This window comes from Phaseolus vulgaris, chromosome 3 (assembly GCF_051622355.1).
Source record: "Phaseolus vulgaris cultivar YP4 chromosome 3, ASM5162235v1, whole genome shotgun sequence".
NCBI lineage: Eukaryota > Viridiplantae > Streptophyta > Magnoliopsida > Fabales > Fabaceae > Phaseolus > Phaseolus vulgaris.
Genome location: NC_143500.1, coordinates 17,128,268 through 17,156,165, shown reverse-complemented (window position 1 = coordinate 17,156,165; position 27,898 = coordinate 17,128,268). Strand labels below are relative to the sequence as shown.

The 27,898-nt window shown below is 29.7% G+C and overlaps 4 protein-coding genes across 5 annotated transcripts; 2 read left to right on the top strand and 2 right to left on the bottom strand.

Annotated features, from left to right (window-relative positions):
- The first annotated feature begins 1,212 nt into the window (after positions 1-1,212).
- On the top strand, positions 1,213-4,382 carry LOC137806805 (TPD1 protein homolog 1). Of its 2 annotated transcripts, XM_090300356.1 has the most exons (4): positions 1,213-2,267; positions 2,378-2,498; positions 2,811-2,924; positions 3,003-4,382. In XM_090300356.1, the coding sequence occupies exons 2-4, from the start codon at positions 2,420-2,422 to the stop codon at positions 3,335-3,337; spliced, it is 528 nt and encodes a 175-aa protein (XP_090156482.1). In that variant the 5' UTR covers positions 1,213-2,267; positions 2,378-2,419; the 3' UTR covers positions 3,338-4,382. The 2 variants fall into 2 exon arrangements, with proteins under 2 accessions (XP_090156482.1, XP_068463190.2); XM_068607089.2 differs by having other exon boundaries at positions 1,213-2,498.
- LOC137806804 (uncharacterized) lies at positions 3,752-4,354 on the bottom strand. Its single transcript, XM_068607088.2, has one exon. The coding sequence runs from the start codon at positions 4,352-4,354 to the stop codon at positions 3,815-3,817; it is 540 nt and encodes a 179-aa protein (XP_068463189.1). The 3' UTR covers positions 3,752-3,814.
- A 1,259-nt stretch (positions 4,383-5,641) lies between the features above and the next one.
- LOC137806806 (cytochrome P450 71D8) lies at positions 5,642-7,479 on the top strand. Its single transcript, XM_068607090.2, is given in 3 exon segments — positions 5,642-6,544; positions 6,696-7,043; positions 7,045-7,479. Coding segments are annotated over 3 exon segments (1,536 nt in total). The 5' UTR covers positions 5,642-5,644; the 3' UTR covers positions 7,333-7,479.
- A 4,746-nt stretch (positions 7,480-12,225) lies between these two features.
- Positions 12,226-27,666, bottom strand: LOC137839187 (uncharacterized). The gene is made up of 29 exons (XM_090300078.1): positions 27,508-27,666; positions 27,234-27,414; positions 26,983-27,079; positions 26,789-26,910; positions 26,622-26,706; positions 26,417-26,549; positions 26,186-26,340; positions 25,866-25,986; positions 25,602-25,781; positions 25,423-25,500; positions 25,183-25,347; positions 23,458-23,604; positions 23,014-23,376; positions 22,816-22,919; positions 21,094-21,181; positions 20,573-20,723; positions 19,476-19,520; positions 19,317-19,403; positions 18,493-18,660; positions 18,297-18,371; positions 17,999-18,187; positions 17,550-17,738; positions 17,234-17,323; positions 16,968-17,114; positions 16,834-16,887; positions 16,296-16,734; positions 15,269-16,197; positions 13,965-15,182; positions 12,226-13,886 (listed from the first exon to the last, which is right to left on the bottom strand). Exons 1-29 carry the CDS (start codon positions 27,664-27,666, stop codon positions 12,226-12,228), a joined length of 7,620 nt encoding a protein of 2,539 aa, XP_090156204.1.
- Positions 27,667-27,898: the final 232 nt, after the last annotated feature.

The window sequence follows — 27,898 nt, the reverse complement described above, 5'->3', positions numbered from 1 at the left end:
GGCGCCCTATGTCCCAACGGAACCATACTAGAAGCAATCAAGAGAGAGATATTGAAGAAGGTGCGTTCATCCTAGGTCAACTATCAGTGCAGTCAACCGACAAGAACAATTACCATAGAGCATTGCATATTAATATAGGTTACAATTAATTGAAAATCCATTTAATATATATTTATATTTGTAAATGTAATGTAATTAAACAAAATTATTAGTCAACATAATAATATATTTTAATCATATATTACATTTTAATTTTAAAAAATAGTTTTAACTTATTTATAAAAATAATAATGTAATTATCTATATATATATAAATATATCTTCATCAATATACACATAATATAATTATAAAAAAACTACATTTTTTTAACAGTTTTATATAACCTTCATTATATTATATATCATGTTACAAATATGAATCACTCACTTGATAACTAGAAGAAATGATAACATGTATTTCCTTATTTTCCTAATTATTGTCTTTAAAGTCGTTACTATAAAAAAACGGTTTAATGGTTCAACGGGGGTACTAATAAAAGTACTATAATAAATAAATAATATATAAAACAGAACTATAATTCTATAATGGTAAAAATTGAAATAAAACATAAATTTATAGGTTTTTAACATTTAAAAGACCCGAAATTAAAATAAAATATGTTATCATATTTAATTTTTTTTAATAATATTCATCAATAGTTATTATTAAATTAATTTTATATGTAGAAAAAAAATGATAAATATTTTAAGTTGATTTTAATTTTTCTGAGAAAAATAATTGAAATAATATTATTAAGTATTTTTAATCGAATCAGTTTAGTCTAACTTTTGACCGGTTTTGATAGATTTTATCAATTGTTTTAAGAATTTTTAGTTCTGTGTCTGGTTTTTCTTTAAATTGTTCTGTGTTTTTTTTTTTCATCAATTACTCTGTTCTTTGATTTGACCAGTTGAATGAGTCCAATTTTTAAAAGAGAATACCTAATATCGATTCAGTTTATCATTCACCTATCTTTATTTGATCCCTTCTTCACCTAAAGTAATTCCTCTCTTCTTCACAATAATCCTCTTTACAGTTGGCGAAGTGAAACTACTTTTTTTCAATAATGAATAATAAGTTGAAGTTGAAGTTGTTTGGATTAATTAGAAGATCAAAAGTGATAGCATGAGAAAGTTATACGTAATGTGTTGAACAGTGTGGGTGTGGTGCAGTACAGAGGGTGATTTAGTAGTGAGTGAGGCCTGATGGAAGTGAAGAAAACTGCATCTAATAAAGTAGAATTAAAAGAAAGTAGAAGTGGGTGATGAATGAAGGTAAAAAAAGCAGAAGGGTGAGACAATTCACTAAATCACGCCGCTTACTAACCAGCCAGTAGTAGCTAGGCAAGCCTCTGCTGCTGCTTCCTCATAAATTAAATGCTTGTTCCATCCACACGCTGCAAGCAATTAATCTACAACATTTTTCTCTGCTTTTTCTCCCGGCAAAGTGTTAATCTCTCTCAGTAGTACTCATTCTTGGTTCTAGCACTTTGCTGCATCATATGATATATGGTAAATGATGTTATCTACTTCTACTTTGCCTCCCTCCCTACATGCCTAATATACATTAATTGCACTTCTCATTATCACCCTTCAACTGCTTCAATTCAGGTACTAATTTATCACTCCCCACACCAAAGAATGTTTTGGGTTCAGTTTCATCATCCCATCAATGCATCCAAATATTTTCTTTACTTCCTCCGCCACAAAAATCTGACTTTACCCTCTGTCTTTCACACTAGCACTGATTCATGACTTTGATTTACAAGTTAAAATAAAGTAAATGTCCTACTTTATTTAATTCCATATCTTAAGAGAACACAGTGGAAGCATATCCAATTTTTTAAGACGAGGAATCTCCCCATTTTGGGCCTTTTCCCTCTCTGTTTAACCGGCAATTGAGTTGGTATGTCTCTTCCTTTGATTGATCAGGCCCAGCAAGCACACGTCCAGAAGAAAGAAAGACACAAGTTTAACTAGTGAAACAGAGAAATGGTGACAGCTTTTCAGCAAGATGGGGCATTAAGTCTGAGGCATAATTAATAAGGTTACGTGCCACACATAAATCCTAGGAAGTTAGCAGGTTTTGAAAAGTATGGGGTAATTTTATTTTTCCCTCGCTTTTATCTTCTCTTTACTTCCCTGCATTTCGTACGACTATTTAAACTCTCAAGCTTAAACCAGGATCACAGCAAACTTTAACTGCTACCTCCACTACTGAAGATATAGTCAGTTTTCCTCTTAGTTCTAACTCTTATCTCCCTGTACATTAACCAGCATTCCATTTATGCGATGGCTTGCTTCTCTTGTACTTAAACAAGCCTGCTTCTTTCTTCAGCTTTTGCAGGTTAAGCAGATTGAAAGCATTTCAGAAATCATAATGAAAGTTGGGTTAAAAATTACCAAAGCTCGAATCTTTTGCATGGTCTCTGTTGCCTCGCTCTTTCCCATGCTTTTAGGTAACACCTTGACCTTAATAGCACATATTATATAGTCTTTGTGCCATGTAACTGCAATGTCACACATGCATGCCAAACGGGTGCTACGCTCCTCAAGTCGAGGTTCAAGAAAAGCTGCAGTTTGAGTTACTCACCCGTTGACTTGTTTAATCATTTGGCTTTGATGCAATGTACTAATTGCCAAGTTTCTAGACTGATTGAGTAGTTCTTTCATGTAAGATTAATTGATTCTGTTTCCCACCAATCCTTTCTCAAAAATTTAGTTTTCATATATGGTTAGTTGAGCAACTGACATTCTTATTTGCAATGCAGTGAGGGATGTGCTGATTCACAGGGAAGGTGAGAGGGACACAGGCATTGCAGAGATGTTTTTCTCCAAAGGAAACCCAACAGTAATCACCTCTCGGAAGCTGCTGCAATCTGCTGGTACGAGAACCCTTTACATACATGTTATGGTAATAAAATAAAATAAAATTACAGCACTAAAATTATGTTGCATTGCAGATGATGGGGGCTTGAACCATATAGGAATGGTGTGCTCAAAGGACGACATAGTGATATATCAAGGGGAAGTGCCCCCTCTTCCCACGGGGATTCCTTCGTACACAGTCCAAATAATGAACATGTGCGCCAGTGATTGCGACATAGAATACATACGCCTTCACTGTGGGTGGTTCAGCTCAGCACGTTTGATAAACCCCAGAGTGTTTCGTAGAGTTGGATACGATGATTGCCTCGTCAATGATGGGAAACCTCTTGCCTCAGGAAAAACCATCTCCTTTCAATATTCCAACACTTTTCGCTACCCTCTCTCCGTTTCATCTGTTGTTTGCTCCTAAAGAGTAATGAGCATCACCTACAACTTTACATCTACTTGTAACTTGGAACATCCATTAAACAGACATTAGGAGCCATTACCCCACCCGTGTTTGTTCTTTAGTTTTTCAGTTTTTGTAAGAATTAGTACGCAAAAGCTTTTTTTCCCACAAATGGTGCAGAAAGCTAGACAACTAATTGATTGGGCTACTGTATTTTGGAAACAACATTAAATTGTCATCTTTTAATTGGTTCTGCGATTAAATCTTCAACCGAATCAGATACTGTTGTTGGTATGAGAATCGCATTGGTTCGACCGAGATGTCCGGTCAGAATTTAAGAACATTAACCGGTTGAAACAAAAAGTAAATAACAAAATCTAAACATGAAAAACAAAAATTTCTATCCCTACTGTGTATTAATAAGAGGAGGAAGCGTAATGAAAAGAAGGTGTTTATTTTGCATGTTATAATGTAACGATGATGGTAGAATGGGAGGTGCTAGTATCCATAATCGTAAGAAAATTCAGAGACACCAACCATGGCAGAGAGGACTTGCGAGACAATGTAGAGGGAACCCCCGAAAAGAAGAAGAATGAAAATGGCCGAAATGGGATTCTTGAGAAGGTCGACTATAGGGCGGAAGATGGTGTAAAGAGCACCTGTGCTGACGGTGAGAGCGTAGAGGCCATATCTCCTGACGTTGTCCCAAAACTCTTCCACCAGTGGGCCTTGAGGGCCCAATGCCAAGGCCTTCTCCTCACTCACAATCACCGCCAAAATCCCCACACACACCGCTCCCATTATCACAACACTGGAATGCAAAATCCCATTCTCATGTTTCAGCAGAGCCACCCTCCGTCTATGCTCTTCACTTCCTCTGTCTTCTCTCAGACTGATTGCAAATTTGGAAGAAGGTCCATGCTTCAAGTCTTTGCCATACGACGATACTACCACTAATTTCACGGGTTTCACACACAGTGGAGGGTTTGAAAAAGGAATTGGAACGTGAAGCTTTGCTCTCAAGTTCACACTCATCATCTTCTCTTACCAAACTCAACTAAGTCTCGCACTACCTTATCCCCGCTTACTCTTACTCATACTTTATTTCATACCTTATCTTACTACTGCCAAGTGTGTGGTCTGCGCCATCTCACAAATTTTATCTCCCAACTTTTAATATAACCTTAAAGCTTCCAAATTTCTTACACCAACTTTCTAACTTACTGTCTATTTCATACCTTCAAATAAAACATTAGTATACTTACCCCTACTTCTTATCATTTTTATTTAGATTAAAATATTTGTATACATTATTTATTAATGCTCTTTTTCATTTTATTTTACAAATATCTTCGTATCATTTATCTAGGCGATACATCTTATAATTTTTATATCAATATTTGTAACTAATCTATTAATGCTTTTATTACTTTAATTTTTACAAATGATTGTTATTTATCACTTAAGAAATTTTAATTTATGACTACATTACACAAAATCAACTCATATTTATATAAAGATAATATTAACATTACATGTTATTACATTTCTTCGTTTAAAGACTTAAAGACTTTATCACAGTTTTATTTTTACTATTATAGATTTTTTTTATTTTTTTTATCAAAGTAGGGTTTTTTTTTTAAAAAAAATAAATTTTGGAGAAATCGTACTAACATGACAAGACTTCATAGAAAGAAGTTGTGTTAATTCTACAAGTATACACAACTTTATGTATGTCATCTAAGTTGTTAATTCTACTGCATCAAGTAGACACGACTTTATTTATTTCATCTGAAATGATGTTAAGTTTACACAATTTCAACTATTTTTTTTTAAATATTTTTGTTTTAAAATAGATATATATCTTTCTCATTATTATTTTGTCTTTATTTATTTTATTCAATTAATCAACAACAAATATTTCTCTATAACTTTTTTTATAAATTAATTTCAAATATTACATAATTTAATACTTAATTTTAATTTATTTCAACTTTAATTAAATAATTAATAATATATTTATTATAAAAAAAATTAACTGAAGTCGTATCCACTTTTCATAAATCATTCCAGTTTGGCATGATTTCCCCAAATGTAAATTTTTTAAAAGAAGTCCCAGTTTGATAAAAAAACAAAAGTCCAATCCTGATAAAAAAAAAATGGTTATCACAGGGAATCTCCATTAAAAAAAAATTATTCTATAGTTATTTAGTTGATTGCATGACAGCTTGTTTTCTTAATTTATACAAAGTTTATCAATTTTTTTTTCTTTATTGAGAATATATAAAGGGAGACATTAGTTTCAAAGGCAAGTCTTCCATTCATGCCATGGATTTCCAACCTTCCTTACTGGTTTTTGCCCCATTCCTCTTGTTGCTGTTCTGGTTTACTAGGATTTACAAGAACAAAATCACAGTGAAGAGCGTGGTTCATAAGCTTCCCCCAGGCCCATGGAAGTTGCCTGTAATAGGCAACCTTCACCAACTGGCAAGGGCAGACACACTTCCACACCATACCCTTCAAAGTCTATCACACAAATACGGACCTCTGATGCACCTTCAACTGGGTGAAATTTCTGCTGTGATTGTGTCATCCCCTGACATGGCAAAGGAGATAATGAAGACACATGATCTTAATTTTGTGCAGAGGCCACAACTACTTTGTCCTAAAATCCTGGCCTATGGATCAACCGATATTGCCTTTGCTCCATACGGCGAGTACTGGAGACAGATGAGGAAAATATGTACACTAGAGCTTCTTAGTGCCAAAAGGGTTCACTCTTTCTCCTTCATTCGTGAAGAAGAGGTGGCTAAGCTCATACGATCCATTCAATTGTGTGCATGTGCAGGTTCACAAGTTAATGTTTCTGAGAATGTTTTTTCTTTTCTGAGCACCCTTGTTTCAAGGACAGCCTTTGGTAAAAAATCTGAGAAGGGGAATGAACTTCTGTGTTTGCTCAAGAAAGGAGCGGAACTCGCAGGAGGGTTTGACCTTGCTGATTTGTTCCCTTCATTGAAAGCTGTTCATTTCTTAACTAGGATGAAAACTAAGCTGGAGAACATGCATAAAGAACTGGACAAGATTTTAGAAAGTATCATCAGCGAGCATCAATCAAAGCATAGAAACGGAGATGCAGAAGAAAATCTGGTTGATGTTCTTTTGCGCGTGCAGCAAAGTGCCACCCTGGAGGTTCCACTCACAATTAACAACATCAAAGCCGTTATATGGGTCAGTATATCAATAAATCTATTATAAAATTGCTAGCTATGGAATTGATATTTTATAACCACATGGGCATGAGGTGTGCTATATTATGTTACTTCTGTGATTACTTAAACTGATAATATATATATTAATAGTGATCATAACATATGTGCAGGACATATTCGGGGCAGGGACGGATACTTCGGCAACAGTACTAGAGTGGGGTATGTCAGAGCTGTTGAAAAACCCAAGAGTGATGAAAAAAGCACAGGTTGAAATAAGAGAAGCTTTTAGGGGAAAGAAAAGAATTGGTGAGAGTGAGGTATATGAACTAAGCTACTTGAAGTTGGTGATCAAAGAAACTTTAAGGTTACATCCACCTGTTCCTCTATTGCTCCCAAGAGAATGCAGGGATTCATGCAAGATAGGTGGATATGATATACCTAGGAAGACTAAAGTGATAATAAATGCATGGGCACTTGGAAGAGATCCCAAGCATTGGTATGATGCTCAGAAGTTTTATACCTGAGAGATTTGATGGCACTGGTTTTGATTTTAAAGGGAATAATTTTGAGTACATTCCTTTTGGGGCAGGGAGGAGAATTTGTCCTGGAATTTTACTTGGCTTAGCTAATGTTGAACTTCCTCTGGCTGCATTGCTCTATCACTTTGACTGGAAACTACCCAATGGAATGAAACCACAGGACTTGGATATGACAGAAGCCTTTGGAGCTACAGTGGGAAGAAAAAACAACCTTTATCTCATACCAACTCTGTATGACTATTCCCTTAATCATGCCATCACCACATGACCCACTTAATTTTCCTCATTTTCTACCTCGTGTTTTTTTTTTTTTCATTTTCTTGGTCAGTTTGTGGAATTCAATTTCATGTCGGGGTTATTTTCTAATGGAACTATTGGAAAAATGTCCAAAAAAGAAGAAGACATTTTCACATTATTTTTAGTGATTTGATCTTATTGTAGAAGAACTTTGAAAAGAAGTGTCTTGGCATGCCTTGTATTCAAACTAGCGAAGATATGTGTGACGAGAAACCTTTTTTCCAAAGCAATGAAAATTGTATCATTATTGACAACCCACAAATTTTCATATAATTATATTATAATTCTTAATATTATTATTTTATATTATATTTAAATTTAAATTTATCTTTTATTATATATATTTATTTTTAAATTCATCACATTAAAAATAGTATATAATTATAAAGTCGTCAAAAAGTATTATTTTTGTATTAGAAAAGATCTCAACGGGGAAAATTGAAGTTACAACTAAATAGAAGTTGTAGAGACAACTGTGGGTACTTTGTTTTCTATTCGGGTCAAATAATATGTTATAAATCAATATCAACTTTGTGTCCTTGTTATACATTGAAATATATGTGAAAGTGTGAAACTATATTCAACATTATGCAGGACATATTTGTTGCTGGAACTCACACTTGAGCATAAGCTTATACCTCCTAAATTTCCAAAACCCATAAAATATTCCAATTAACAACTACTCAGTGCCAGCAAACTTTGTCATAATTTTGCTAAAGGTGGTCAATCTAGATTTTCAGATTTCAAAGCATGTCAAACTCAAAAAATTCTGTGTGATTTCAAAGCCCAAAACTATTTCTACTAATTTTGTAGTTTTATGTTTGTTTTAGACTAGTAGGTTGACCCGTGTGACTTTTTCGAATTTTTTATATTTAAATATTAATATTAAAAATAATAAATTTATTTAGATATATATAAATTATTAATTTGATGAAATGAAATTAAATATATTGTAATAGTATAAATTTATATAATTTTAGTATATTAATGAATTTAATATAATGTAACATAATTAAAAATTTATGAATATATTTTGGCCATAATAAATACATTACAATATCAATACAATAAAATATTTTGAACAAATACATTATTATATAAACAATTATCTAATACTATGTATCCATTTTGAAGTCCTCTCATTTTGAAGTCCTCTTCACCAACCTCATGCTATCTTCAACCTGTAATTTAATCTGCAAAAAAACTCTCCAAAAAATCTTTGCAATTAAAAAATAGAATAAACTCTCCAAAAAATGTTTACAATTAAAAAATAGAATTCAGGAGATTATACCAAGTACAATTATTACAAAAAAACTCTCAGTAAATGTGTGTTTCTTCAAGAAACAGATTGTAGGTAAAATCATATTAAATTATGAATTCACCTTTTATGATCTAAATTAAATTAAAATGTAATGTAATATAATACAACTAAAACATAATGAAATACTATTATATAAATAACTAAAGATCTTAAAAACCATACAACAATAATAAACATATATACATCATCATGTTTCTATATAAAAAAAAAAGCAACAATTAATACTTGAATGACTAATTAATAATAGACAATATACAAAGAATAAAACGAATATAAGCATTCTCTAATATTAACACAAAATATATATAATAAAAAATATGATAAATGATTTTTTTGACTTTAATATACTGGCAATTGTTATAGTGTTAAGCATATGTAATAATGCCAACCTATTATAAATATACCAGATAATGAAACAAATTTATAAATAAACAGATGAACAAATAGAATATGAACAATACTAAACAGAAACATATAGTGAATATAATATAAACATAAAGAGTACCTAACTGTTCAGTTTTCCAAAAAAGTCCAAGTAGCATAAACATAAATATGTATGAGCTTTCTTAGTCCTTGGTAACTATTATGCTATGAGAATAATAACCGAAATTATGCAGGATAACTTAAACTGTGAATAGAAGTAAGTAACAAAACCCTGATATGAGAAGAAGGATTTCTCGTATCACATTCGAAGATAATCTTGTCTCCTTCACGAAAAGAATGAAGACTACAGAAATTCTTCCACCCTTTTCCAAGTTTAATCCGTCTAAAAGGAGGCTTCCCTTTCAAGATCTTGCATTCCACATTCATTAGTAGACCATGCAGAGTAACCTTGTTGAATCTCCCTTGTCGAATATATTGTGAAAATTTAGCAGGAAGATCCTACAACAATATCGAAATAATAAGAAAATAGAAATGAAGTAGAATAAAATACAGAGCATTTTGAAATAAATCAATTTTATACTAACCAGATAACTGAGTTGGATACTTAATCGAGACAACTTTATTGAAAAATGATCAAAGGGACCAATGCTTAAGGGTTCCTTCCCTTCAATTTCTTCCAAATAACGATCTACTCCACTCTGAGGGACGTCATCCATATAAACAGTTATATGGAAGGCGTTGTGACCCACATAACGGAATAAAATGTAGTTATCATCTATGAAACCATAAAAATCAAATAAATTAAACCATCCACTCAATATTTCCGGCGACAATAAATTTTCGTTATATTCCACTATATGGACGTTTCCTTCTGAATCAGCCAGTGTCCACTCCTTTCCCAGTTCTTTTTGAAACTCGATGGCGAAAGCCCGATCTACATAACCAAGCTATTTTTTATGAAATAAAGAAAAAAAAAGGTCAGGAAATGAAGACAATGTTGAAAAGAAGAAATTTTGGAAAAAAAAATAAATATACATACGTCACCACGGCTGTTCATGCACCAAAAGACTCCTCTTGTTTGAAGTCTAATGATTTCTTCAGCACTGGGCGCCATTAAATGAGTAGTGGAGAAAACACCAAGAACTCAGTAGAAGAGAAAAAGAATAATAGAGAAACCACCAGAAACAAAGTAGTAGAGCACCAGAAAAAAAGTAGGGTTAAGGATATTTTATAGAAGATTTGGTAGAAATGAGTACGTTGTTGGGAAGCGAAATATTTAATGTTTAATGTTGAAATGATTATCTATATCTACCAAATCTGATAGGGAAGAGGAATCAATATTTTGAGAAATGTGTAAGAGAGATTACATTAGCCACGTGTATCTGTAAAAATACAAAATCAAGCAAGTCAGACTAAATTAAAAAAAGTACAATCTGAAAAATTGTGAGTTGATTGCTATCAGATACATGTAAAGCACGCATGTATCAATAAATAAAGCCTTTAAATATTTTTTTTGATTTAAAAAAATTGTTTTATTTAATAAATATTTTTGAATAATGAATTTGTTCATTTTTAAGAAGTTTGATGATGAGAAATATAACATAAAAAGAATTCGTCCCAGAAAAAAAATCAATTCTCACAACATATAATGATTTGACATAAATAATAATAATAATAATAATAATAAGCATGTAAATCCAACGGTTAAAATTTAAATAATTTATAAAATAAATGATTGTTTAAAAAAATAAATTTTGAAATCCTTAAATTTGGAAATTGGGATGAAATGATTACCTGCTTCACGAACTCTGCATAGGAAAAAGCAATTAAATTTCGAAAAAAGTTCTGCATAGGAAAAAGCAATTAAATTTCGAAAAAAGTTCTGCATAGGAAAAAGCAAATAAATTTCGAAAAAAGTGTATCAGGAAAATAAAAAGGGCACACTCTATCTCAAAAAGAATAAAATAAATTATTGACTTAATTAGTCTGATACCTATTTAATGCAACCATTTATCAATAAACAAAAAGCTTGAAAATAAGAAATGATCTACCTTTTATCTTGTTGACCATAATGTTGATATAATATGAGCACAATAACTTATATAATCATTTAAGGTATAAGTTATGATTTAAGATATAATTTGAGCACAGTAACACATTACACAAAGAAATTAAAAGTGTCCAAATAGTAAAAACGCTAAAAATTAATAAAACACATAGTTATTACTAATAAAACAAACTATTAAAATGTACACAAAAATGATGACAATACCTGTAAAGGTTCTTGAAACAAATAACTCACCTGAAATATTCTAGATAAAAAAAATTTATATCAGTTATAAAAAAAAATACTGATTAAAATAAGATAATAATAAAAATTTATATATATAATATATAAACGTATTGAAATTTAAGAAATTGTTTTAACTCTAATATTAACAGTACCTGAAACATTGTGTCCTGTGGTGAGACCAAAACATTATACAAAGAAATGTGCAATAGTAATTCTACAAATCATCAAAATATAGTGTGAATATAAATTAAATAATATGCAGAGAGTAACGAATATACTGCAAAACTGTCCAAGCAGTGCTAATACTACATCAAATTTCTTCATTAAAATTACTTCCTTTTGAATCAATGTTGATATTTGTCCTTAATATCTTGAATGAGATATTATCATCCAGTACGCAACCCTCAATAGAATTTGACTCCATAAATCAAGAATTTCACATTGCCTTTCAAGAGCCTGAATAAAAGATTAAGTACACAAATAGGTACACGAAATTTGTAATAGTAATAATAAATTATGTAATTAATAATTTAAGTAAACATACGTCATCAAGTGCTTTACAGATTCATCATTTCTGAACTTTAATTTTACAAAATTGTTACTTCTTATAAGTAATTCCTGTAAAACATTAATTAAATTAAGCAACCTTGACAAAGATATGTCAAAATAAAAGATACGTACCATACTTTCAAGATGACCATGAATAATTGTGTCAAACAAAAGCATTGATCAAAACCTATAAGAGATAGTGTATATCAGTTCTTAAATTGTTGTTCATATATTACAAAAAAATATGATAAATAAAAATATATTTCAAATAAATAAAGAAATTTCATACCTCATATGTAACGCTGTAAGTTAATACTTCAAACATTTTCGAATATTTCTTTGTAAACCACGTTAGTAGTGAAATTTGTGGGAATACCATTATCATCCAAAATCAATATCTTCAACCCTTTCTTAGATTTTACTCTTGAAAGAGCAACATATAATTGTCCGTGTGTAAAGACTGGACGGGATAGATATAGACCAACTTTATTCAGAGTTTGACCTTGACTTTTATTTATTGTCATGGCAAAACACAAAGATATTGGAAATTGCCTTCTTTGAAACATAAATGGCAAACCTGTTTCCGAAGGAGTCAAGTTCATTCTGGGAATAAATATTTGATCACCTATATTTTTCCCAGTAATAACTTTGGCACCAATAACATTTTTCCCCAAGTGAGTTACATGTAATCTTGTTCCATTGCAAAGTCCATTGGCTTGATCAATATTTCTTAGAAGCATTATTGGAACTCCGACTTTTAATTTAACACAGTGATTGGGAATTCCAGAGCATTTGATCTCATTTAAAAATTCAGTTGTAAACCACTCAGCTTGAGCATTTTCTTGTTCTTCACATTCGCAAGGACTGTCTGAACTTAAATAAGTAACTTCAGATCCTGGTATTAATGATAAAATGAATTCATTCACTTGATCCACACATTCTTTTGTTGGACATAATATTGCACCATCATCAAAAGAATCATCAGATGTCACATTGTTTATGTAGGAGGGATAAACAAACTCAACCAACTGCAGTAAAGGTTGTTCAACATCTAAAATTAAATTCTCTTCCGGTATTTCAATCATTCCTTGTCCCAACTCATTTAGCTCCATATCTCCATCTCCAATGTGAAGCATCCAATCAGCAAACTCTTTTATTTCTGTTTTACTTTGAATTGATGTATCACTCTTTAATCTCATATTCTCTGTAAGTTTTAAGATTTTGCAATGTTTCCATAAGTCAGAGTAATTTACTGTTGCCTTCACAATGTCATACTTTGATCCATTTTTGACAACAGGTAATATCTGACGAAAGTCTCCTCCCAATACAATTACTTTACCACCAAAAGGTTTAAGAGCATTTTCTTCACTTACAGCTCTCATGACATCCCTTAAAGTTCTATCTAGGGCTTCAAAACATAACCTATTAATCATTGGGGCTTCATCCCATATAATTAATTTCGTTTTGATCAACAATTTGGCCCTAAGACTTCCTTGAGGAATATTGCATGTTGACTCTTCATTTATTACAAAAGGAATGCAAAAGGTAGAATGAGCTGTTTTTCCCCCTGAAAGTAACAAAGAAGCTATACCGCTAGAAGCTACATTTAAAACAATAAACCCTTTTGATCTAAGACCAGTGGACAAAGTTTTCCACATGAAAGTTTTTCCAGTTCCCCCATAACCATATAAGAAAAAAAATCCACCAAGGTCTAACAGGACTGCTGTCATTATATTCTCATAAACTTCCACTTGCTCAGGAGTAAGAGTTTGAAAAAGAGAACAATGCATTTCAGACATTTGTATTTTGTCATAATTCAATTCATCAATAATGAATCTATTTTGATAAATAAAGGAATCAGAATGAATAGGTTCTGGCAGACTTGGAAAATCTTTCAAACACTTACCATTTGAAATTAATAACTCTTCTACTTGTAGAAGACAAAGGTTTTGAATTTGAGCATCTTCAATTCTAAGACCTAAGAAAGAAATTATATGTCATATAGCAATTATAAAATTATAAATTATAAATTTCAAATAAAATAATAAAATTATACCTGGTAGGACAAACTCCTTTCTTTTTTGGTATAAAATATCATCTGATAACAACTTCCATGTTTTGTTCCACACTTCATCTGGTCTACACATAGTATTCATCATTAAAAGGGTAACAAAGAGTCTTCTCAACTGATTTCCTGAAGCAAGGACACTGCACTCTATAATTGCATCAATAAACTCTTTATCATCTGCCAATAGCCCCATTGCATAGCATGCCTCTTTATATGTTTTGTGAATGAAACCATTAACAGTTTTGATATTATCATAGCTACAGCAACCCTTTTGATAATTCAACAATAACCTCAGATAATATAATTCCCCTGACCCTGTAGGAATATATGTTAACCTTCCAATACTAAGACCATTTTTTCTTGGCTTCCACTCTCTTCTGTCTGCCATCCAAACAAAAAATCTAGGGTATTCACAGTAAGTCAAATTTTTTCCCAGTGGATAAATTTTATTAGCTTCAAACCAAGCTAAAAACATTGTTGTTTTATGTTGATTGAAGTTCAATATTTCATCAATGTCTTCATTGTCTTTAAAAACAATTGGTTGCTCATACAATAGATGAAAAGTTAATCGTTGAACTGGAGGCCATCTATGATGGATATCAAAGGCAAATATTCTCCACACAGCTTCACATGGAGATATGTATCTACAATCATAATACTGTTTAATTTCATCAATAACTGGGGTCTCTGTAGAGTCTTTATCAGCAGTAGTAATTTTCAAATTGGCTCTATCTGGACCCTTGTTCACATATTTAAACAAATACTTGATTGAATTTGATTTGTTGCAATATTCTGTGTTAACATGGGCTTGATACCTCAGTAGTAGCAAAGGGCTATATGGCACAACATTTCTATTGTCCAACTTAATTCCATTTTTAAGAATTAATGTTCCATTATCTTGACGTTTATAACATGCATATCCATCCTCATCAATAGTAGTCAACAGTTTAAATTTCTTTGGGTAAAATTTTGAACATCTACCATTAATCATGCAAGGTGAACTTATTCGACTTACCCCGCAAGGGCCATGTATCATGTAGGTTGTCACTGCCTTTGACAATTTAGGATATAAAAATGCATCGGGTAATTCTGCATAAATGAATCCATCAATATCTGTTGGATTTCTTAACTTATTCTCTCCATCCAACCACAGTAGTATGTGGGCATGAGGTAAACCCCTTTTTTGAAATTCCACAGTGTACATACCTGAAAGAATATGAAAAAAATTCTTCAAAATGTAATACATAATAATAAATCAAACAAACTGTTAAATATGGGTTAATGTGGATTACCTGCATTAACTTTGCCAAAATAGTCATTTTTTTTGAAGTCAATCATCATTTGATCTAATTTCATCTTGAAAACTCTACAAACAATGTCTGGCCTATCAGCAGCAGTTAATCCTTTTGAGGTAACAAAGTCACGTATTTCTGACCAATTTACGTTGCAGGTAATAGTGATAAATAAATCTGGATATCCAAATGTTTTGCAAATGGCCATAGCATCTTGGCAATTGTTGAACATATATCTCATTCCTCCTGTAAAAGATGAAGGTAAAACTATCCGCTTTCCAATTGCAGAAGAATTTGTTTCTCCTTGATTCATTGCTTCTTGTACGCCTTGCAAAATATCACAACGGATTGTTTTTTGGTTTAGCCTTATAAAAGACAATCTTTGAGCTTCAACCATTGTATATGCATCAACCAAAAATTGTTGAAACAATCGACGTGAATGGACTATATTCCCAAACTCCACATTTCTTTCTTGAATTCTAAATGCAATAAATTCCCTTAATGAAATACGACTTCTCTTACGTTCTCTGCTGTTACTTCCAGAATTCCGTATTGGAATCTGTTCTTGATACCCATCCTCTCCAAAGGGGAATATTAATGGATATTGTAATGGAATAAAGGCTGTATGTGTTTCATGGAGTCTATACATTTGTCCTGAATATTTTTTCACTATGATATCTCGCCCTACTTCCATGTTGCTCATATCACCCACAATTAATGCAACTATCTCATCTGTTGTAGGGGTATTGTACACTCTTGGATCTTTGCATCGGTGTCTAAATAACCTCAATGCAAAATCTGAATTTACATCATCATGTAGAAATTCTCTTACTCTTCTAAAAGTTTTGGCCAAAACATTGTTGTCATCAATCATCTTGGTAAGATCTTCAATCAAGGATTTGTCAAACGTCACATTTTTCACTTTTGACCTACATGCAATTTTTAAAAATATATCATTAAAAATAATCTTTGAATTAATCCAGTAAATAGAAAGTAAGTCATTAAAGTAACTAAAAATAACACATACCCAAAGTGAGATAATCTATTTGACACTTCATTTTGAGTGTCATATATGTAAAGTTGTGCAAACTTAGGAGATGATCCACTATTGGGGAGCAAGCTTCCAATCCTATGATAGTTTTGTCCATGCAGAATAAATTGAGGAGGGCCAGATCCATCATTTATCGAAGAGTGAATATTCCCTCCAATTGAAGTAAATGAAAACATACTATTGTAACTTCTAATATTTTGTAGATAGTGTTGACTTCGACTATCTTTCCCATTTAATAAATCTAACAGCAATTTAGGAGGTTTTTGTAAGAAAGGGAGTTGTACTTTTCCCTTTTGACAACAAATAGAAAAATCAACCTTAACATAAATCTTAGATTTCTGAGATCTTTCTTCATACCAAACCTCGCCCAAGCAGTATTCACATTGAATAGTAGGTTGTCCAAATTCAACAGTAGCTATTTTCAGAAAATTAAGAAAGGTGATCTATTACTTTTCTGATATAAATTGATTTAGTTTGATGAAGAAGTGAAGAAGTTATAGTTAAAGATATGCACCTTCATTTTCAGCTTTTGAATATAATTCAGAACTAAAAACTTGTCTGGTGTCATCTGAAACAAAAAATAATAAAAGAAAGTGGTTGTTACAAAATTTAAAAAAAAAAGAATTATAAATTAACAATTTTTAGTACCATTATTTTCTTCATTTTGGATATCTTCGTCAAAATTCAATCTCTGAGTCACTGATTCAATGATTTCAACACTGTGTGTACCGGACTTGTTATGTAAGTTTAGTGTGTTACTAAATACATACCCTAAACTCCCTGCAACTGAATTACCTGGAGAAAATATGTTCCAAAGCAACAAATAATTAGTACTAAAACATGAGTATGATTTTGAAATTTAATTGACAAAAAAGATAAACGAAAAATCATTTACATTAGTTTCCTGAACTAACCTTGAAATTTAGGGGTAGTACAAATTGTTTGTAAACATGACAATGATTGAGAAGTTGCATCCATCACGTTCACATGACTCTTAGGGGTCACTAATTGCAAAACACAATGATTTTTGTTAAAAAAGTGTTTTTCATTAAATGAATTTTCATTCATTCTATATTTCTACTACCTCTAGCTTGATCACCCTTTTGCAGCTTTACCCAAATGTGCACAAAATCAAAGATTTTTTTTTTCAAAAAATAAAGAAATAAAATTATAATGTGCCATTGCTAGATATTTTAATCAAATATAACGAATCATTGATCGTAAACTAACCATGAGGAAGTTGAGTGAGAGTAATGTCTCCATGAGTAATTGTTTGCATTGATGACATTGCTTTGGTAGTAGAATTCATCATGTTTAAGTGATTTTTAGGAGTAAGCTGATGAGAAGAAAGGAAATTTGAGCCTGTAATTCCAGATGTCTGAGAATCAAAATCCTGACTTGATTTAAGAGTACTTTGACCTAAAGCAAAAACTTTCAATGAGTGATCGAATAAGATAAATCAATTAACATCAGTATATAAGAACTTATAAATTATTTTACATTAAACTTAATCTTAGAAAAATGATTTGAAGAAATTTAGCATTTGAGTGTGTTTGAACCATATATATATGATAATTATTACTACTTAATGATTTCAGTTGATTTAGAAAAAATATAGTAAAATATAAATTAGTACTATAATTGTAATGAAAACAGTTGAATTATCCATTAAAACTAACCATGAAGTTGCACCGTAAGCCCAAATTCTTCATTACTAACTGTACTCATTGATGATAATACTTTTGGAATTGAATGCATGGTGTTGAATTCATTGTCAGGAGTCAGTTTTGCACAGATAGAATCATTTATGCTTGTATTTTGAGAACTTTGACACAAAAATTTCTTACTTGAGTTCACAATAGTTTGACCTACAAAAAAATAAATTAGGCATAAGATTTGACTTTAGTAATATAATTACAAATTTCATTGAATGACATATTGCGAGAGTTAAATGAAATAAAATGTCATTGTTATTACCTCTTGTTGGATTAACCTTTTCTCGCTGACCATAAATGAAGTTTCCCTCTTCTACCTTTGCAGATTTGGCAACATCTGATTAATAAAAAAAAAAAAATGATTCCACAAAAACAGTATATATAAAAATTCAAATGTTTATTGATGTAGTATTAATTTAAATTGTTATGAATAAAATTTATAATACGTTTTCACTAACCTTGAAGCAATTCTAAATTACTAACAGTACTCATTGATGACAATACTTTGGTGGCTGAATGCATTAATTGATTGTTGGGAGTAAACTTCTCATAAACTGGGATATTTGTTATCATAATTCCTGATGTTGGAGAACCAAGATCTTCACATGAGTTAGGAGTACTTCCACCTACAACAATAAGTCATAATTGGTGATAAATAAGGTAAAGGGATGACAAATAATGCTAATTATATTTTAAATCTAAATTTAAATCTAAATATATATAAAAATAAGGTATTTAGGTTTCACTACCTGTTGTTTTAACTTTTTTGCTGCGCAGTTCATATAATATATTTCTTCTTTTTCTTCTGTTATATTTTCCATTATCAGCATCGAGAACTAAAATAAAAAAAAATTACAACGAAAATCATATATAAATAGGATAAAGTACTTTGAAAGTAAAGAATATTCTTAAAGTTATACTTACCATTGTTCGAATCAGATATGCATGTTGTGTTTGGATTTTGATTCTCTGGAGAATAAAACCCATGTAAAATAATAAGCTGTTAAAAACTATAACATGCAATCTATTTTTTATATATTTTTACCATAAATTGTGTTGAGAGTTGATTCACTCTTACATCATAAGTGATTATTAACTTCTTTTATGAACCTAATTTTTAAATATATATAATAAAAAAATTAGATAACAGTAAAGTTAAGTTCATAGAATTATGAGTTAAGTGTATTGCATTTGGATTAACTTGTTTAAAAATAAAAATACATGGATAAATTTTGACATTTAGTATTATTAATGATAAAAAAAAGGTAATTATGTTGACTACCTGTTGTTTTGACATTCTCTCTTCGCAATTCATACAATATATTTTTTCTTTTTCTTTTGGCATCTTTTCCATTATCAGCTGCTAGCACTAAAAAAAAAAATTACAGTGAAAATGATAAATAAAAATGCGGGATTCAGATATGCTTAAACTTATGCTTACCATTGCGGGATTCAGATATGCATGTTGTGTTTGGATTTTGATTCTCTGGAAAATAAAAATCATTTAAAAAAATAGGTCAAATCATAAACAAACAATAAATTTATTAAGAACTATAACATACCATTTATTTTTTATATATTTTTACCATAAATTGGCGTGACAGTTGATTATATATAGATCATAATAGACTATGAAATTGTTTTCTAAAAATAATTTTGAAATATATATCTATATCTATATGTATGTATATATGACACTTAAAAATATAAATATACATTGTAGTTGGTATACCTGATGCATTAGAATTTGTTTGAGAAAGGCTAAGAATGCTATTTCTTCTATTAATATTTTCCTTCAGTTTCTCCATAACTATTGAAAGTTGAATGACTGAACTTCAGGGAGTATTGTAGTAAGAACAAATATTTTCAACCATAAAAGTATGTACTGTTTTCAGCAGTAAGTATGTAAAATATATTGTTCACAGTAGCTTTGTTTTGGCTGTTTGTTTTGGCGCCAATTTTGACGGTATATGGTCACGCACGAGACTCCCTTTTATGTTATTACTTTGACATAATAAATTTATTAATTAACTATTAAAATATTGAAAAAAAATGTGTAATATTTTTATATAATAATCATATCTATTTATATAATTATATAATAATTATATTTAATACTTAAAAATGTTAAACCAAAAATTTACCTCCCAAAAGGGATAACACTTGCACAATTTTTCTATATTTTGCATAATAAACAATCAAACTTCGAAATGTAAGAAGAATAAAAAATTTAAAAATTTAGGTAGTATCAATGTTCGATGAAGAAATGCATGTGTAGAAGTTGTTGTGAAAAAGGGGAACTTAACTTTTAAGATATGAAAACAAATTCCTATTCCAGTGCAAAAGAACAACGTTCTACTTTAAGCATTCTCATTAATGAATTGTTGGTTGACTTTTGAAAGAGGAAACCTGCAGGGAATAAATTTATCAGATTGTATATATAATAATATATATAGTAAATAATAAATATAGTAATATATCTGGACGAACATTTATCTAGGAACAATCATCTCTTAAAACACAGATGAACGAAGCAACCTCCAAAAACAGAAACATAAAGTACATCAATATACCCTGATCCGACAACCCTATTAAGCAAAAAAAAGGAACTTTGGCTAACTTTCTTTTGCACCATTCTAGAACAGCTTTTCTGTTTAACAAAAAAAAGGAATTCTTCCATTGGATATATCTGAAATAATACACAACATGCAAAAACATGTAGTATATGTATACCGCCAAAAAAAAGTGACTAAAACAGATATTCTCATTTTGTATTTACTAATTTCAGTAAAACAGAGCTTAAAATAATTATTATACCTTAAATCTGTGAACTTAAAACATTTAAAAATGGAAACTTTAATCAATATTTAGGGTTAGGATGAAAAAAGATCCAAACTTTAATTACCTTTTCCATTCCATGGATACCTCTACAGTGCCTATTTTTACCAAGTTCTATACTGGGAAATCAAAGAAGAAGAGAAAGAGTTTTTATGTCTTAAATGCATGCACCTTTAATTAATATTTATGGTCGGAATGAAAAAAATCAAAGCTTTAATTACCTTTTCCGTTCTAAAGCGTTTGAGTTGTACCTCCCAGAACCAAGCAGAAACATAGTACACCATGCAGAGCAGATCTGGTATCTGATATCTAATATAATGAACAAAAAGAAGATGTTGAGACAAAGATTGTTTCTAAAATGTAAAAAATAGATATCAGTTGGCTTATGAATGTCGAAGAAGATGAAGATGATAAGGGACAAATGAGTTTGAACTAATAGAACCAACTTTATGTGATTTCCCAGAAACTTCTTCATTCATTTTGTTAATGATTTACACTGAAAATTCTATTCTTAAGTTATTTTGAATCTGCACTAATATTATATTTATTTTAATTTGTTTTTTTTTTAATTTAACTTCGAAATTTGTAGTCAGTGGAACTAATGATTACTTGAAAGTTCTGGAATTCTTAAATAATACTTTATATAACTTTTTATCATTTTAAAATAAGATATATTTCCTTTCTTCGGATTTTTTAATTTTTTTAATAATATTTTTATGCTATTTAACATTTTAACTGTTTTTTTTATTGAACTTTAACATTATAATAAGTCTGGTTAAATATAAAAATTCTGAAAGTGAGAAATATATAAATATAGAAATATAGAAATAGTGAAATTCAGAAGTTTAAATTTAATTTAATTAAATTAAATATAATACACAAAAAAATTAACATTAAAATTACATAATTTTACAATGACTTGTAAATTACAATACATTACAATTTAAACTAATTTAAATTAAATAAAACGATTTCTTATACTATGTTCCCATAAGATATATATACATAAAAAATAAAGTATTAAAGACCAACTTCCTTCCTTAAGTTGAACCTGCAAAAAAAATACTGCAAAATAATTATTGCAAGTAAAAGTATAATTCATTACATTATATCAAATCAAGTCCTTGTAAATAAAAAAATGTGTGTTTCTTCCAATAGAAACAAATTGTAGGCAAATTCATATTGAACTATGAAGTCACCTCCAGAAATAAATAAGAAATATTTTGAAAATGAAATAGTATTCATAAAAATTTTAAAAAATTAGAAAAATAATACCGAAAAACAAACAAATGTACATCAAAAGGTTTCGAGATAAAAAAAATAGTTAATACAGCAATAACTAATAACATAATAATTAATAATTAATAATAAAAAATATAAACATAAACATTGTATAGAAAATCCAATTAATATGCATGCATTCAAGAATATAAAACAGGCTTATGATTTTTTTAATATACTGGCAATTCTTATAGCATTGAGCATATTTAGAAATGCCAACGCATTATTAATATGCCAGATAAGAAATGAAAAATTAAAAGCATATATATATATATATACATATTGAAACGAAAGAAACACTAAACAATAAATACAAATAAATAAGATGAGCTAATTAAACAGAACCACAATGAAATAAAAATAAAGAGTAAACAAAATAAACTGTTCTTGTTTCCTCAAAGTGGAAACTGGATACTTCCCAACAAAAAGAAGCAATACTTGCAAAAATAAATTAACTTAAACAAACTAATATAGTTCAAAACAATAACTGATTATCCTAAGCACTAAGTCTTTTGTAGTGACACGTCTTCAGTAGTAGAACCCTGATATCAGAAGAGGGCTTCTTGTTACATTCAAATATAATTTTGTCATCTTCACGAATAGAATGAAGACGACAAAATTGTTTCCACCCGTTACAGAGTGTAACGCTTCTGGAAGGAAACCTGGACTTGAAAATGGTGCATTCAACAGCTTCTAGCCATCCATGTAGATTAACCTTCTTGAACTTCCCTCTACGAATATATTCAGAAAAAGGAGAAGGCAGATCCTTAAACAATAACGAAAATATTAGTTAATAATTAGTTAATAAAAGAAATAGAATATATTAATATCCATTTAAAAAGAAAGGATGGTAAACTTACCACATATCCTCCAAAGACCTGTTTTGAACTCAACTTTAAGCCAAAATGTATAAAGGGGCCACTGTTGAGCGGCAACCTCCCTTCAACTTCCTTCAGAAATTTTGTCAAAATCATTTCACATAACTCCCCCATAAAAACAGTTATATGGAAGGAGTTATTACCCACGTAACGGAACAATATATTGTGGTCACCTTTAAACCCATAAAAATCACTCAGACGGGACCATCCATACACAATTTGGGGACAAAGTATATCTTTGTTATAGTATACTATATGAATATTGCCTTGACTGTCGCTGAGGGTCCATTCCTCCTCCAGTTCATTTTCAAACTCGATGGCGAATGCACGATCCACGTGTCCATTCTATCCATTTTAAAACCATAAAAATACTTAAAGAACTGAAAAAACTATGAAAAGTAAGGAATTTAAGAACCAAAAACATACCTCCCCACGAATGTTAACTGTTGTAAATAAACCTTTCCCACAAAGTTTTACGATCTCTTCAGGAATGACAGCCATGACAATGAGAAAAAGAAAGATCAAGATAATGGAAGTAGGGAAGAAGTATAAAAGACTAATAGCAATACGTTTCTGAGTAATAGAAAGCCCTACGTTACTTATATATAGCAATCATACCTTTTCAGTCCCAAATCTACGCTAAATTTCCTCTGAAGCAACATGTCTTTTCAGTTACTAAATTAAATAATTAAAAAACAATTAAAATCAAATAATGATAGTAAAATAAATTAAGAAAAAATATTCATAATTAATAATGAAATAATATTAAAGTAAAAAAAAATGAATATGAAAAGACAAAACTTTAAAAAGCATAGTAGGTTAGGTGTTAGGTGTAATTATTCTTTGACGTTTCCATTTTACATTGCCTTATACAACAGTGTTTTTTCAGTTTAAATAAGTTATTAACAAAATAAAAAATTAATAAAAATACAACTATTTCAATGGATAAATAAAATGAATATTAATGACACGTATCATTAATAATTAATTAGCATTATATAATAATAAATTAAAATAGTTAACATAAAACTGTATTATATATAAATAAATAAATAAATATATACATAAATAAATATATACATAAGTATAAAATAAATATAATATAAAATATATTAAACATATTAAATATTATTAATATATCATATTATATATATACATATAATTAAATTAAATACTTAAACCCTAACGTCTAACATTAAATAACATACATGTTTAAAATTTAAAATTTAAAATATAATTTCATATTGAATTTAAAATATAATATTTTTAACTTCTGTAATTATTACTTCTATCCATAATTTTTAATAAATTAGTCTTGGAAGATGAAATGAATACTTTGAAAAAAGTGTAAAAGATATAGAAGAGACAGTTTATGCAAAAATAAAAAATAAAAAATGAAGTGATGCATTAATTGCTCTGACACGTAGTTAATGCTATCCTCTATATCCGTTTGAATTCTTAGAGGTTGAGTGTAAGGTGAATTTTTTTTAAAAAAAATTCTTTCTCGTAAGGACAAACATATCATTACACAAAGATTTATTTTTTTATCACATACTAAGATATTATGTATAAAAAATGAATTGACGAAAAAAAGAATCTAATAAAGGAAAACAATACCTGTAATAAAGGAAAAAATTCCCTGGGAAAGGAAAAGAATATTTCAATAACCTTCACAAAAAAAACACAAATTATAATTATTAAAATATTATATAATTCTATATAAATTTATGAATTAAAGAAAAAGTAAAAGTTGAGGCACTTACCATTACGATTCTGATATTTAATGAAAGAACCATTGTTACAAAATAGAGTTACAAAAAGTATGCAAAATAATATGAATTACACAAAAACAAACTCATTAAATAAATTAAAATGTAGACATAAAATTGAAAAAAAAACAAAAATATAACAACTTCAAAATGAACTATAAAATCAGTACGTACCTCAAAGATAATGTCAACATATGAAACTAACAATATTACATAAACAATTTTAAAAATAGAATTGTACTGATACATCATAACATGTTCTACATAGAAATTAAAGAAAGCCCACAATACATGAAAATAGATCATTCAAGTTACAAAACGTTAGAGAAATAGTATGAAATTATAGTACTCCCTTTTCGATCTTGATATTTTTCCTTAATACCCTAAGCGGGATATCATCATCAGGTGTGTGAGCAGGTGAAGCAAAATCTCTTGTAACCCGTGGAGCAACAAATTCAGTAACAGTACCTAACACACTATCACTGCCTAAATCAATAGTTTTAGATTGCAATTCAGCAGCTTCAGTGGAGAATTTATTAAATAAATCCTGCGATGATAGCAAAACATATTAGTAAGAGTAAATTATTCACTTTTTTAACTTAATACTTTAAATGATAATTACCTGAGAAAGTGGTACAGAAGACTCATCCTGTTGGACATCTTTAATAGTACACAGTCGTTTCTTCTGAGAATGAAGTTCCTTCAAAAAATGATAAGTAAATTAAATTAAGCAAAAACAGTATAAATAACGAATTTAAGGGTAAAATGTAAGTAAGAATACACTCAAATTAGGAAACATACCACATTTTCAACACGACCTTCACAAAACCTTTGTATAGTACTATCATCAATACAAACTTTTTTGACACGAAATGATTGATCAAACCTAAGAGATTGATCTTTAACACAACCAACTTTAAACAACACAGCTTTGTCAATCAAAAGATCAAAGTCTTTTGGTAGTACACCAGAATCACCGTTCTAAATATTAAAAAAAAATATCGATTAATATAATAACCTTTTCTTAAATGCATAAATAAACAAATGCATGGTTCGATAATTTACCTTATCATGACTTTCAAATAATTTGGCGCAAGATTTATTGATCAGTGTAGTGGCATCCCTGTCAAATAGAACGAAAGTCGTAGAATCCGTTTCATCAATCACTCGCAGCTTCAGCTTATACCTGAAATATAAAATATAGAAAGGTTTACAAATTATATCTATAATATCTATAATTTAACGAAAATAATTAATAGTTAATTATTAACAAATTATTAATTAAAATAAGTAAAAATAATTAATATAATAATATAATAAGTAATAAGTATTAAGAAATATGTAATATGTAATTAAAAATAAATTCATGCAAGTACAAACACTACCTCTGTTGGACTTTGATAACATGTTTGTTACATTTCTCACAAAAAAACATTTTGGAATCAGGGTAAACAACTTTACCACATAAGCAAGCTGTGTACCACCAATCGTCATCAGACACAATATGTTTTATTGTAGCTAAGATAACAAAAGTGCTTTCCTGTAAAAAGAAAAAAAAATGATCTTCAAATATTAATAATCGATTTCAATACACTGTTAAAAAACATTAGTAATACCTCTTTGCAATCTTTCAGGCCTTGAATAGTATTTCTATGAATGAAGGTGATGAATTCATCCTCAACATTCTGTTTTCCAGAGTCACACAATTGACTGAGTCCCTGTGTAGGAGAATCCGTACTTTCAATCATCCTACAGATGTAAAAGTTGTAGTTAGAAAGGTTCATACATTTTAATTATCGAAAAATAATATATTAAACTAACCTTTTCTTGAGTTCGGTTGCATCTTTGGACTTATCATTATATATTATTTTCGTACATTCCAAGCAATTTTGTATAAAAACCTTGTCTACATTAAAATTAAAATATAATGTAAATAAAATAAAAAAATAAAAAATATAAATAAATTAGAAATTCAACACTTGACATACCCTGGAAAATTTTGACTTTAGCAAAATGCACACTGATAACAATATTTTCCAGCTCTCCAGATGACAGAAATGCATTGAGCTCATCAACATAGTTACCAAATAAAGTACACTCAATGCGGTAGCTGTTGTAAATTAAAATTACAATTGTAAGAACAAATATTTTGGATTAGTTATGGTACAAAATATTAGCTTACCCATCAGCTTCAATAGAAATTGCATTTAACTTAGTTGTTGACCCTGATCTATTCAGCTCTCTTTCAGTTCCCACACCAGTTAATATTCCAATAACATCTGTAAAAACATATTCATTTAAAAACATGTTCAAACAAATCTGTTGAAGTAAAAGAATATTACTAACCGACTAAGTAGTCCGTATCAAATCCAGGCGCCTTTAACACAGAAATTGGTGTGTAATGAGGTTTTGGACATGAGACCAGATCATTACCAATAGAGCTTACTTTGGTTCCAAACTGAAAATTGATTTTGTATTGGTGACAGGTAGTGCGATAAGATCCTGAATTAGTAGACACACTAAAGAAATTGAAGGAATAAACTTTATCCTCAAAAATATCATTTTGAAATTTATAAATTAGAGTTCTTCTAACGGAAACATGAATTCTATCACCCTGAAAGATAGCAACAAACATTAAGCATGATTAATAAAAATGACATTAAACTGTAATAAAAAAAATATGGAAGAAAATGATAAAGTATTTTACATCTTTGTCTTGTATGACCATTTCCATGGAGAATGGAAACTTTGTTTTCTTGAAATCAGAAACAAACCACAAACGTATAACCCTTGCTATCAGGATCCAATTTTCACTTTGTGGATTAACATCTTTCACACAATTTGTATTTTGTCTTGACACAGACATTGTAAGGGTGACCTTTGAGTAAAAGGAAAATGTAGTATGCAATGGTCAATGTGAAACACAAAACATACCCATATATATACTGAGGAGGTGGTAAGGAATTATTTTCAAAAATATCAAAAAAACAAATTTACAATTTCAATGAATGACAAAAAGAAAGTTAAGCATGTCAGGTTTCATACAGAAGAGATTAAGCCTATAAAAAATCGAAACTGTAAAAAGGGCAAACATTTAA